This window comes from Battus philenor, unplaced genomic scaffold, assembly GCF_028537555.1.
Source record: "Battus philenor isolate CCGP_79_NKW_IND1 unplaced genomic scaffold, ilBatPhil1.0.hap1 SCAF_23, whole genome shotgun sequence".
In the NCBI taxonomy this organism is placed as follows: domain Eukaryota; kingdom Metazoa; phylum Arthropoda; class Insecta; order Lepidoptera; family Papilionidae; genus Battus; species Battus philenor.
Window position 1 is genome coordinate 5,632,658 of NW_027181686.1, and position 13,291 is coordinate 5,645,948.

General features: G+C 32.3%; 2 protein-coding genes across 2 annotated transcripts in view; one reads left to right on the top strand and one right to left on the bottom strand.

Annotated features, from left to right (window-relative positions):
- Positions 1-7,111, bottom strand: part of LOC137924078 (rabankyrin-5) — a 64,074-nt gene extending 56,963 nt beyond the window's left edge. The window contains exons 1-5 of the mRNA XM_068767398.1: positions 7,021-7,111; positions 6,625-6,930; positions 5,804-5,984; positions 4,877-4,977; positions 3,916-4,052 (exon numbers count right to left, since the gene is read on the bottom strand). Of these exons, the coding sequence (XP_068623499.1) occupies positions 3,916-4,052; positions 4,877-4,977; positions 5,804-5,984; positions 6,625-6,930; positions 7,021-7,024 (729 nt within the window). The 5' untranslated portion in view covers positions 7,025-7,111. The remainder of the gene's footprint in view (positions 1-3,915; positions 4,053-4,876; positions 4,978-5,803; positions 5,985-6,624; positions 6,931-7,020) is intronic.
- A 442-nt stretch (positions 7,112-7,553) lies between these two features.
- On the top strand, positions 7,554-13,245 carry Nipsnap (protein nipsnap). The gene is made up of 6 exons (XM_068767352.1): positions 7,554-7,721; positions 7,807-7,989; positions 8,583-8,751; positions 10,264-10,397; positions 10,676-10,809; positions 12,118-13,245. Exons 1-6 carry the CDS (start codon positions 7,666-7,668, stop codon positions 12,264-12,266), a joined length of 825 nt encoding a protein of 274 aa, XP_068623453.1. The 5' UTR covers positions 7,554-7,665; the 3' UTR covers positions 12,267-13,245.
- The last annotated feature ends 46 nt before the right edge of the window (positions 13,246-13,291 follow it).

Consider the following 13,291-nt stretch of genomic DNA (forward strand, 5'->3'; position numbering starts at 1 on the left):
AATCCAGTTGTAATAAATATTTTCACGATAAATAAAGGCACCAGTGTGTATTTACTTTAAAACAGTGTAACGAATATTCACAGCAATTGCTGCATTTCCTTAATTCGCATTTACCTACTATATTTCTGAGTATGGTTTTTGTACAGGAAGTCGCTCAGCCGCTGTAATTAAGTCAATCGATGACAAATATGTGTACAGTTATTTATAAACACTTTCATAATTTTTAATTATATGTCTACAAGGAAAATTTGTTTATCCGTAAGTAAATATTTATTTACAAAAGAAAATCAGTGTTTGCATATTATACTGGAAGCCCTTTATTTCACAAAGCTATTAGCAGCAAATAGATACCTGAAATTAAATACAGTGCATTGGGAGACGCATGTATCCAGCAATAAATAGCTTTAATACCTAGCATATGATTTGGCACATCGGGTAGAGGAGTAAGATTCGGGGGCCACATCGGCTGGGTACTAATTTGTAGAGCTGTGTTCATCGCACAACGACAACCAAGAATTAATGAAATGTAATTAAAATTGATTTTGTTTCTTCTCTTGATTATTTATTTAGCAGATCGACACCCACTGCAAGAAGGATATACCATAATCGCCACGCTTGGCAGACGGGATGGCAATCGTAGTGTAGTATGGTACGGAGAGTGATGTTTCCTATTCTCTGGAAAACTTGTGACTTCACACTGACAGCTCACAGTCAGTGTGAATTATGTAAGAATGCCTCCCGTTAATCAACCCAACGACCTACGTTCGCAAGTCATCTGTCACCGGACTACCACTACTCATTTTGTTTATAAAAGATTAAAATTTCGGATGTCCTAAATTTAATATAATATATATAACAAAGAGAATATAAACTTAACATCGTCATCAAGGTTCTTTGTCTGACTTGTAAGGTCTTCACAAAACATTCTAAAAGTATTCATAGCTATTGTGCTGCTGAAACCGCTGTACTGCGTCTTTCGCCTATATTTTAGTTAAATTACTGGACCTAAAATTATACATTTAAATACGCCATATAGCAACTTAAACTTCAATATTCTGTACACATTATAATGATGTCAATAACAGGAAAAAGCTTCGTAAACATATATTAAAGTAAAGAGTTCATTTTAATAATGGTTTAATTATTTAAAACCATAATTTATCCGTACAAATTATGCACAAAGTGCATAAAACCTTCAACTTCAGGGAACAATGTCCTATTAAAAGGAAATATGAATCATTGCGCCCTATGCCGGTCGGAAGAGATATTAGTATGCTATTACATGAAGCTCCATCCGTTATAAAGAACATAATAACTTCTATTAACACACTACCTAACAAAGTCTCGCACGCCACTATCGAACATTACGCACTTTATATGAATATTCGGTGCACGTGTGATTTAGCCCACCTCTATTTAACAGAGGCGGCACCACTTTTGTGTTTTATTTTAGTGACGTCAGCCATTGTTTCGATTCCGATTTCGGAGAGAGGCATCTGTCCTTGTCCTTGACGAATAAGATGGGATTAGTTAAGAACAAAAACTAAACCAACTCGATTGTATTAAAAACGAGAACCACAAATTATATGTAAATAAGTTATGTTTAAAAAATTATTATTAATTATTTTAAGGGTAATATTTTTAACGGCTACATAAATAAAATGTGCGTACACCAACAAAAGTAATCGATATAGTCTAGCGGATGTGAAGTTGGAACAACAGTGAAGAAGGTTCTGGTGTGGAGACCTTAGCCTGATAAGTGCATTATACGACGTTCATACAAAATGGGCAGACGAATCTGTCAAGTTAGTATGAAGACGCTGGATGCTGGTGCTATTGGAAATCTATTGTGGAGGATAATTCCCAGCAGTGGACGTCATACTGCTAACATGATAAAGAAAAAAAAATCTATTGCATTAGCATCTGATCCAAAATAATATAAAAAAACTAATTTGATTTAGTACATGTAGAGATTGTTTATAAGTCCAAGCAAAACTGGTCGTATTAGAAATCTATGGAGGAGACCGATATCCAGCCAAAGACTTCATTCGACTGATGATGTAATCATCATCCCCATCATTACGATGTTTTTCTATTTACATCATAATTGATGTAAACAGGGAGACATCGTAATGCACTCAGGATCTTAGCTTAACGAGAAGGACCACCATATTTCATAACACTTAATCGTTCGCTTATTTTCTCCCCACGTTAGTAAAAATATTCGTCTACTATGTTATAAATAAGGAAACTGAGGTCATTATTATTCAAAATTGAGTCATTTTCATCTTGAAAATTCTTGAACTGTTTCATAATTTTAAGACTAATTATTACTATATTCCGTCAGTACATTTAAGATTGAAACAACATTGAAAATTGACCATAAAATAGTTTATTTTTGTTGTCAGTGTAATACTTCCAAATTTTTATATCCATTGGAAGAATGTAGCGGAGTAAGTAACATTAAAACATTCTGTGATTGAAAATTAAAAATATAACGCAAACGAATTTTACTATTATATTTGTTTAGCGCCTCTTTAATTGGTATTCTCTTTCCGCATTAATTTTCCTATTAACGAGTCGAATTCCTAATAAAATATTGTTAAACGATGTATTTGAATAGAAATAAAATAAAACGTCATTAAAAAAATAAGCGTAAGACCTTGTTTCCAAGTTACGGGAATAGCGCCATGAAAACAGATGGCGCTGTCGCGGGTATTATAGTAAACTGACCAAAGTGTAAAGTTTCTATAGACGCCGACCTTAAGTACGTTGTAAATTAATAATATATAAATTTATTTGAAAATATAATCTTTAATAATAATGACATAAAAATAACGTTTTAAATAATGCATGACTAACAGTAGTGAAACGTGGTCTCTTACTTCGGGTCTGATTGGCAAGTTCACAGTCAAGCCATGGACTGCGGTCAGCGCGAGATTTTCTAACGAGATCGGATCAGGAATGAGTGATATGGGTAAGAGATAATGGATTGACAAGTCGAAGAGGCAATGGGCAGACCACATAGCGCGCATAACAGATAGACGCAGGGGCCTATTGAAACTAAGGTAACAATCACAGATCAACAAACGCAACGTAATACGTCCACTCAAGCTATGGTGGAGCTCTACGTCCAGTACTGGACCTCCTATTTCTAAAATTATGAAGACGACGTAAATAGTGACGACATTAGCCGCTCACGATCTAAACACATTAACCCTTGTTAAGGTATATAAAATTTTAAATAAAATGTCGAATAAGGATCAGACCTCATATTTAAAAACACACTGCACAGAAAGTTCATAAAAAGATTGATCTATCTAATTTACCCATTGTAACACAAACGAGAAGTCCTACGGGTGAAATGATATACTACGGGTGCCAAAAAAAATTTTTCACCGATTAACATTGTCTGTCGACATTTGCAGGGTCACCGGTCAGAAGCAGCGGAGCGCTGATGGCGCTTAGTATAAACAATTTACTACAATATATATAAATTAAACTCGATATCTCTCCCGACATGTTACTGGAGCCCATACACTAAATATTCCATTGGATTTAGTGGCAGTCCAGCTGTTTAATTCTCTTAATGTTACGTCAGATTAAATGACTATAGAGGACATCGCGTAGTTGCTACTAGATCTTTATAAATATTCATTTAGCTGTATTGTTAAATACAATAGTTATAAAAATTATAATCAATTAAAATTCTTTAATTATAGTATATAAGAAAAATAAATACCTACCATTTTTTGCGTAAAATTATTGTGATAAACAAAAACGTTTCACTTACTTAATGCACGCTATAACATATTTCGGAGTGAATTTTATATGGTCAACAATCCGAGACTATAAACAAACGCAAAAATAAATATTAATCGCGATAATAATTTAAAAAAAAAATTAAAGACTTACATTAGCGTGGTTCTCGACGAGGCAAAGGAACACTACATCTTCACGCATCAGTCTAACGGCTCCGTGCAACGGCTGTGGCGTCTTGCTCTTGAGCATGCGGTACAGCAGGGCAGAGGACATATGAGCGAAGTCATCACCTATGCAAGAAAGAATGTTTTTTATTGAGAACTACCTGGGGCTTTTAAGTTCTGAAGTGCAGACCACGGCTGTCGGACCGCAAGCCGCTTATACCAGGACTTTAATGTATGTCTAGAAGTCTATGTCCAGCAATAGACATCCATCAGCTGAAATGATTATGATGTTGTTGATTAATTAAAGTTATTAAAAGTTATTAGTTAAAATGTATTGCTCTGTCACAGTATAATCGAACTAAATAAATTAATAAAAATATTTCAAACTGGTCAGTTAATTTATTTGTTTAACATATATATTTGTTTTGGGATCTAAATATCTCCACTGCCCAAATGGCATATGCAGATTCTGCAGGTTCGAAGCAGCTGAGTGCTGAAGATGCCTAGCCTAAAACCTATTTCAAAGTAGCAAAGTTCGAGGGCTGCCACACTACTTTTTCAACGGGTGTAACAGTTGCCAAGCTCTTAGATTGCTATGGCTGACGCTCCACAGTGTTTCCAAGCTTAAAGGCCCTCACGAGGGAATATAAAAAAAGTAATTACAAATAGCACATTATCAAGTTAGCTTATTTCTTGTCGTTTTTTATTTAAATCCTTTATTTATGTTTATATGTGACAGTGGACACAAAGGCATCTATACCTTTTTTCTAACTTAACCATTTATAATATAAATGAATTAATCTCTAGAAAGCATTACAAACAAAACACTGACAACTAGCTATTAACACTCAAGTTAGTCTCAAATACACAATCTCTTCATTGTATTAGGTCATGACTTCAACTATGCCTGATATTGATATCTATTATCTAATATGTGTAATAAAATATACCTGTGAGATCATCCCAATGTGTAGAGATCAAACCAGAGCAATGTTCCTTAAGAGCAGTTGCACCAATCTCATCTGCCGCAGAATAAAACTTGACACATGTTCTAGAATTCATAAAGAAAAATTAATAAAAGACCTCCAAGTAATAACAAACCTTAATAAATGTTAATAGTTTACATAGCGGAGAAATTAAATAAGTTTGTTTGTTCAATTAAAATTAATATAATTTGCATGAGACTAATTTTGTAATACACAAGGAAAATGTGGAATCTAGTCATTAAGAACATTAAACTTATAGAAGTACAATGCAACGTCACTATGACTAAGATGTCACTTATATGAAGAAAGAATGAAAATCATAAATCTCACCCATTTCAAAGGTTTAACATAGAGCTTATTAGGTTAAAACTTTCAAGAAACTTAGTTATTGCATTACAGACTCCCATAAAATATATATGCCTAATATAAATAACCTCCTCAGGGATCACCACTTCAAATCTATTATTAGTTTCCAGAGTAACTCTCACAAACATTTTCTGAGTAACAGAGTAGTTGAAGTATAGAACAAGTTACCTAAAGATGTAGTATCAGCACAAAATTCTTATATACTCGACAACAGATTCAAAGAAGAAAAAACTCAATTGGCAAGTAAAATGACTGCCAATTTTAGAAAAAGGATTAATTATATAGAGATGTGCAGGATACAGGCTTATCAGTTCTCCTCTGTAAATACTTGTCTGATAGTAAATAAATAATTAAAATACATTTCAATCATTTCAACCCATTTAGTAATGGTTCTAAAGTTAAGCAGAGAATTTTAGCAGTAACTTAAAAATGATGTGACAGATGACAAAGCTAATTTTGGAATAATTTAAGTTAATGTAATCATTGTAACCATTGTGGTAATATTGAAACCAAAATGCCGCTTACCTGACACCAACAGATGTAATAAGTGCTTGTTCACATTTCCCAACCAATCCATAGAGTTTAAAATTAGCTGCACACTTCATAAGATGTAAAGCAAAAGCATCTCCTCTGGTTAGATCTACAACATCTGTGTACAGCCATTTCAGGAGAGCTGAACCAACATCATCTGGCAAATTTGACCAGTCTGAAATCAATAAATTGCAAATCTTAATTATTAAATTGTCATAAGCATATGACATTGCTTGGTTAAGAAAGATGATTACAAATACCATTTAATATCATCTTGATTACCTGTCTTCATAACTTTTGTCATGACAATGTTTGTCATTCTCATAAATATAAATATCTGAATTCATTTACAATGAGATAAATATAAAATTTAAGAACACTAATTAACTTGTATTATAATAAAATATCAACCACTATACCCTTTTAATATTGTACTTAATTTCATTCAACTTTGGTTTTAGGTAGTTTGGATTGTCTAAATACTACATGTAAATAAAAAAAAATGTTAGTTTTGAAAACTGTAACAAGATCAGATTATCTTGAAAAGCTGTATTTCCAATACATATCATCTTTGTTGTGTTTTATTAAATTTCACTTATTTCAATGATTTTTTAACAAAAATTACTTATTAGACAACAAATGTACACAACTCACAATAAAAAGATGCCAAAAATTATAATATATTACTTGACTATTATTTTACAATATTATATATTCTATGTAAATAGACATTAAAAATTACTGATAACATTGTATCATTCTTCTTCCAACTGACTTGATAAAAATGTAATGTGAAGTAAAACTATTTATTTTACCTAATTCTGTAAGGTTCTTTAGTGCTGCTTCGTTCCAATCATCTGAACGTGCATTCAACACGAACTTGTGTCCAGGAACCAACTTGCTTTGCAGTTTAATATTTATATCCGAGTAAGTTTCCCTGCCGTACAAAGACGACACCGTCATGAGTAACCGGGCGACAAAACTTGTTTCACTAAGATCACCGGCTGAAGCTGCTGCTAGTGTATACTTCCTTTCAACTTCAGCACAATGGTTTTGGAGCTTACTGTATTCATCTTTTAGCAAAGCTAAATGCTGCTGAAGTTTTGTCACTTCACTGGACGCTAAACATAAACAAATAAAATTATCTTAGAATTATCAACACCGCCCACCTCACTAGCGTATAAAATGTAATTTAATTTATGAGTATTTACCCATAATGCGAATGTAAAAAGATTAAGTGAATAATCTGATTGTTTACTGTGTTTATTATGTTTCCCTATATAAAAATAAAATATTATAAGCAAATATAATAAACGAAAAATGACAATTAAACTACCATAGAGATAATAGATTGCTACTAATTTGTCTATTACTTTAAAATGTTTGAGATTTTAACATAAAAGTAAAGAGTAAAAATTCGAAAATAATACATTATTTCACTTCCTTGGATATTAAAGTTTAATCATTTTATTATTTACTAAGTGTAGAAGTTAGTCTTTATGCCAAGCAAAAACATTAATTGCAATAAATTAAATAAAATGTCGGTTGGATTAGTTCAACCATTTAAGGAACGAAAATACTGAATATTACATTAACAAGGCATTTTTGTATTGTCATAATCCATCGATGATTTCAACGTTTAATAAATTTTGAAGTGAATGTGCATCTAACTTTGTTATCAATGTTTAAGGTCAGCGGCAATAGATGTCTCTCCTACGCCAAATTCTATTTTCAAGATAACCTTCAAGTGATTTTGTCAAATGAATTGATAACAAGCAAGTATCAGCCGCTTTAGAGAGTCATCGGTGGTCAAAAGTTTTATATTATATTTATATTGATTCTGTTTTAAGTTCAGGATGAATTCTATACATAGAATTTTAAATATCGGTTCGTCTATCCCTAAGAATACAAGGTAAACAAATATTTCAAATGTTGTTATTTATTTGGGATGTTCCTAATTTAATTTTAGAATCATTAATGCTAAGTTATTTTTGTAGGTTGATTACAACAACAAGCACTTATCTAAATGCCGATGATGGATGGTTTTCGAAGTTGTTAGTGCGAAGGATAGAACCAACGAAAGAGTCCCACAGTCGTATGCTAAGCGACAAGGAAATTGTATACGCACTCCATACGCACAATATTCGACCCGACTCTGTGGATAAATACTTGAAAAATTAGTATGTTTATTAATATTGTACGTTAAGAACCTAGAAACCAAATGTCGTTTAAACATTTTCGATTATGCAACAATCCCTAAATAGAATGTAGCATTTTTGTGTCAAACAGGTATAAGTTATACTATGCAATGATATACGTTTAGTTAGATATGCAGATATTGTTTATTAGTCCTTTTAAATTGGTGGATATTAATGTATCTTCATGCTTGCACATCTGTATATTGTATACACTATGTGTATTAAAAATCATAAAGTTTTATTGGTATTAAGAGGAGTTTATGATACTAATGTTAAATGAATTTAAATGTTAGTGCTATGTTTTTGTTACATTTGACTAGGTTTTTTCCTAAAACAAGTTTAAAAGTTATTATCTGATGTAGTAAATTTGCTATGTTTCTCCTCACTTTTTATTATAAAATAAACTTAAATATATTGAGTAAGTTTCTTTTAATAGCTAGCATGGCGAATTTATTCTTAGAATCTTTAAAATATTGGAAGTAATTGAATTGTGACTTTGAATTTTAGGAAGGTATAAGGAACTTGGATAAAAATACTTTCATTTTTTGGCTTTGAACTTTTAATTGCACTTGCAGTAAAACATCAGTGGATTTTGTTACATCAAGAAAGTCTGAGCTTGGCTGTGAGCTGGTAGGATCATGGACAGTGTCTGTAGGGGATATGGATCAAGCATTACATTTGTGGCGCTATGTGGGAGGCTTTGAGAAGATTGACAAGGCTAAGATATTATTCAAAGAAAATCCAGTAAGTCTGACTCTCAACAGTTTTTCTGTGGCTTCATTTGTGATTTTTAAAACAGTTTCTATATTTAAAAGTAAAAAAAGACTTGATTCCACGTTCATTGCTATTAAAACACTTAAAGTATTTGTAGTTTATACTAGTAAAAATTATTGTAAACTACACATAATTATTTTCAATCTTGATTATTATACATATTAATTAATTATAATTAGAGGCCCTAATTAAAAAACATGGTTCCTTCACTAGTTTGCCATCATAGAAGAAATTACAAAAAAGTTTCTTACTACTTATGTTAATTACTATATAGCAGTTTAAAAAAAATTAAAATAAACAGAATGAAATAGTGTTAAAGAGGCTTATGATGAATTGATAAAATACACAACATCTGTAAACAATAATGTTATGTAAGGATGATATTATGTATTAAAACTTTGTAGTAAATTATGTAGTGGAATTAATTGTTCAGTTTTTATAAATATTTAATTAACTTAATTTGATAATGTTTGATTATAAGAGGAAAGCAAAATTCTTTTTAGAAAGCATACTAACAGGATTAAGGTTAACAACCTTAAATCTTAATTAATGAAAAGTATTGTGCTTTGTTGTTGATTACCTCTCTACAAAGCCTACAAGAATTATGATGATTCATATTTGCCTTTTTATTTAAAATCTTAAGGTATATGCAAACAGCATCGCCATGTATGTAAAATTGTTTAAAATTGCCCTATATAAGTCTGTACACAAAAAGATTTTGTCTGTGTTAAGATCTGTAACTTAAAACAATAAAAAATTGTCTAGTGTCACATAGGAAAGTTCTAATTCATGACTTACTGTCATTACACCAGTGATATTTTGTCAGCAAATATTTGCGCTATATTCACGCGTAATGTTTTGCGTGCTGTGATATAATTGTTAATACCTACTTATTAAAAAAAAACAACTTTTTGGAAATATTTGTAATATTGTGTTATAATAATTTGTGTTAAATGACATAATTTCTTATGAACTGATAAATTGTGTAGGTACATATTTTTCGTTTATGTTTATAATCAGTGATAATATGACATAACCACTGTTATTTTCCCGTTATCTATATGGATATTTACCAGAATGTTATTATTAATACTTCCAAGGGTTTAAGTTTGATATTTTTTGTTCACGTTTACAGGTTTTATGGGATATCAGGATATATGAAATTTGAAAAAGTTCTGTTTATTTTTGTCCAATCCGTGGATCTAGTTTTAATAAAATTAATAACCAAAATAATCTAAAGTTAAACTTAACTTATAATTAATTAAAATGTAATGCATACGCAGCTAAAAGTATTAAATTTCTCTTGAATATTTTAGTGGTTAAGGCTATTATTTATTTGTTACTGGCACTCACTGCCGTGTTATTGCGGTAGACCACATATTTTTCTCTGATATTACATTTAACTAAGCAGACTTAATCATCCATTTTCCGTAGAATGTATCAAATTAGCAATTGTCTATCTTCTTGTTTAACTTTTCACAGGAGTATCGTTCTCTAGAAAAGGAGCGTGGAAACTTCGTCAGGTCTAGACATTTGCAATATCTTTTGGCCTTCAGCTTCTGGCCCAACGGCGAACCACGAGAACCAAACAATATTTACGAAATCAGATCTTACAGGTAAATAATAAAAATTGGGGAAATAACACAGGATTCTGTGTTTTGGTAAAACTACAGAGTTAATTTCGTGTTTATTATCTTCAGCTAAGTAGCGAACTTTATTTGCTATGACTCGCAGGCAATTATGGATAGAAAAATACTTTAAAAACCTATAGAAGTGAATAACTCTAAAAACATTATAAATAATGAAGAGTTGAACTCTTCGCCAATTCTGATGCCGTTTGAAACGTAGTGTCAGGTCAAAACATAATTAAGATTAATTAATTTATTGTTCCCAGTTTAAAGCCTGGCACTATGATTGAATGGGGCAACAACTGGGCGCGTGGCCTCACGTACCGACGCGCACAAAACGAAGCTTTTGCTGGATATTTCTCACAGATCGGACGTCTCTACAACGTACATCATATTTGGTGTAAGTATCGCATTTTAAAGGAAACACGAATTTTTTATTGCAATTTTCCCCTATTTAAGAATAGTATATGAATAATATTCCAACAAGTGTTTCATAACATGGCATACGACGATCGCTATTATTATTTTCTATTATGTTAGTATTTCAGATAACATTTAGGTAAGCAATACGTAACCTTGACATTCATGTAATATACATAATTATTAATAGAAGAAGACTTTGTATTGTAATAAAATTAAAATCTTTTAAAATTTAGTGAAACTTTATTAGAATTGTTCCGTTATTAAATATTTTTACAGTGTAACTATTTCCCCAATAGGTATTTTCTATATTATATTTGCTGGACAGAGTTAATATGCGCCGTTTTAACCAAATTTTTGTAGCCAAATTTAATGAATGCATGTGAAGACATTGTCTCTCCGAGACTACTGCCGATGGAGATGCCCTCTTGAAATGGCAAGGATTCGCCATCAACGTTAAGGGCTAATACATCAATCACCTTCCTTTAGCCGACCACGTAATAGTCGTGGAAAAGACGATGGAGGAACTCAGCACGATGCTCGAACTATGTCAAACGCCTATGCTATGCCCACTCTAATAACAATTGCTGACTTTCTTAAAGTTATTGACCCGTACCTGGAGCAAACAGTCAAACCAAGTATATCCAACTTCGAGAAAAAGCTTGATCGTCGAATTCAACTCAGCTGGGCAGCGTTTGTGAAACCACAAAAACACTTTCGTTCGATATCCCGTAGTGCCTAAAGACGAGAGGAAATATTTATGACTTAATGTGTATTACCAGTGATGACTTACGGCACGATGAAATGACTGAAACTTCGGGCCCCATTGGCAATCTGAAGTGGCATTGGGCAGGTCACATAGCGTCCAGAACAGATGACCAATGGTGCCTTAAGTTCCCGAAAGAAGCGCAGCGTAGAATGTCCACCCAGAAGGTGGACAGGCGATCTTGTTTAGGTCTTCGCAAAACCCTGGATGCAAACCGCTTCCAAACCGTACTCATTGGAAATCTATAAGAGAGGCTTATTTCTAGCTGTGACGTTATACGGCTTCAATGTTTCCATGTACTTTTATAAAACGTGCGCTAGAAATACAATTTTTCAAATTCAATAAGATATTTGTTACTATCTGAATCACTGTTTCAACAAACACCAAGTCGTAACCCGCACTGCGCAAACGGCGGATGTAAACTGACGTTTATTTAACCACATTTGTAAACCGCATCCTCACCTTGCTATAAGTTACTATTAAGTCTGTCCAGAGTAATGTATGTGTTTGTTGTATTTTTAGGCTATAAAAACCTCCAAGCCCGTCGCGAGACCCGCGAGAGCACGTGGCGGAACCCGGGCTGGGACGAATGCGTCGCCTACACCGTGCCTCTGATCCGCGAAATGCACTGTCGCATTCTTGAACCCACCGAGTTCTCCCCCACACAGTAAACCTTTGAGCTCCGGATCGTTGCTTGCAATTTTCTATTATTTCAATTACCGTTACATTTTAAAAATCCACAACTTTCATAACAGATCTGAGCTACTCATTAGTACAGATAATTAAAAGAACTATATTTACTTGAGAATAGTAAAAAGTTGAAACTCTCAAACCTATTTGTTGCAACGCTCATGAAAAATGTCATACGATTTCATGTTTGTCTACAAACGTATATTTCAATTAGTTATTTAATATGTACCTATGTATAGAGTAAAAATGAAGTTAACCTATTTATTTTATATATGCATATGTCAACTTCGCAAAAAAAATTTTGGGTTCTTATCTGTATGTGATAAAATGAGTGAATACATCCATAAAAATAAAAACATAAATTTAAAAGCTATTTGAATAAATCAAGGATGAAATCGTTACTCGTACATAACTGTGGACATATTATTATTACTGCTTAAGACAAATTTATATTGCATGGCTATTCAATAACAACTATAAATTTATTAAAGCCTTCAATGTAATACAGCAACATAGGTGCATTGCATAACTGCCTTACGTTTACTCGTTTTTTTTAATCTTGTTATAACACTGAAATGCACGAAAGTGATGTTGAATGAATGTTACATTAAATAGTCAACATGTAAAATATTTTTCAAAAATCATGGATCTGTTGTTAATTTCTTACAGTGTTAGCATTTAAGAATAAATGAAATCATAATCATCAAAGTTCTACTTTATGAAGTTATTACGTATAAGATAAAAAAGTCTATTTTGCGTCAAAACGTTGTGTTTAATGTGTTTATCAGTAACTTGTGCTATTTTAGTTTTTTCAACGATTGTTTACATTGACCTCTCTCAAAGAGAAGCTTATGGTATCCGTACGGTCTCCCTGCGGGTCGGTTCAACAGTTGTATTCAATAAATGTTCAGTTGGAATAAAAATCAAGTAGATTTTTCAAACAGTTGAAGTCGCGTTTTATTTAAGTGCATATGCATTGTTGAAGGTATTTTGAAATAATTACACG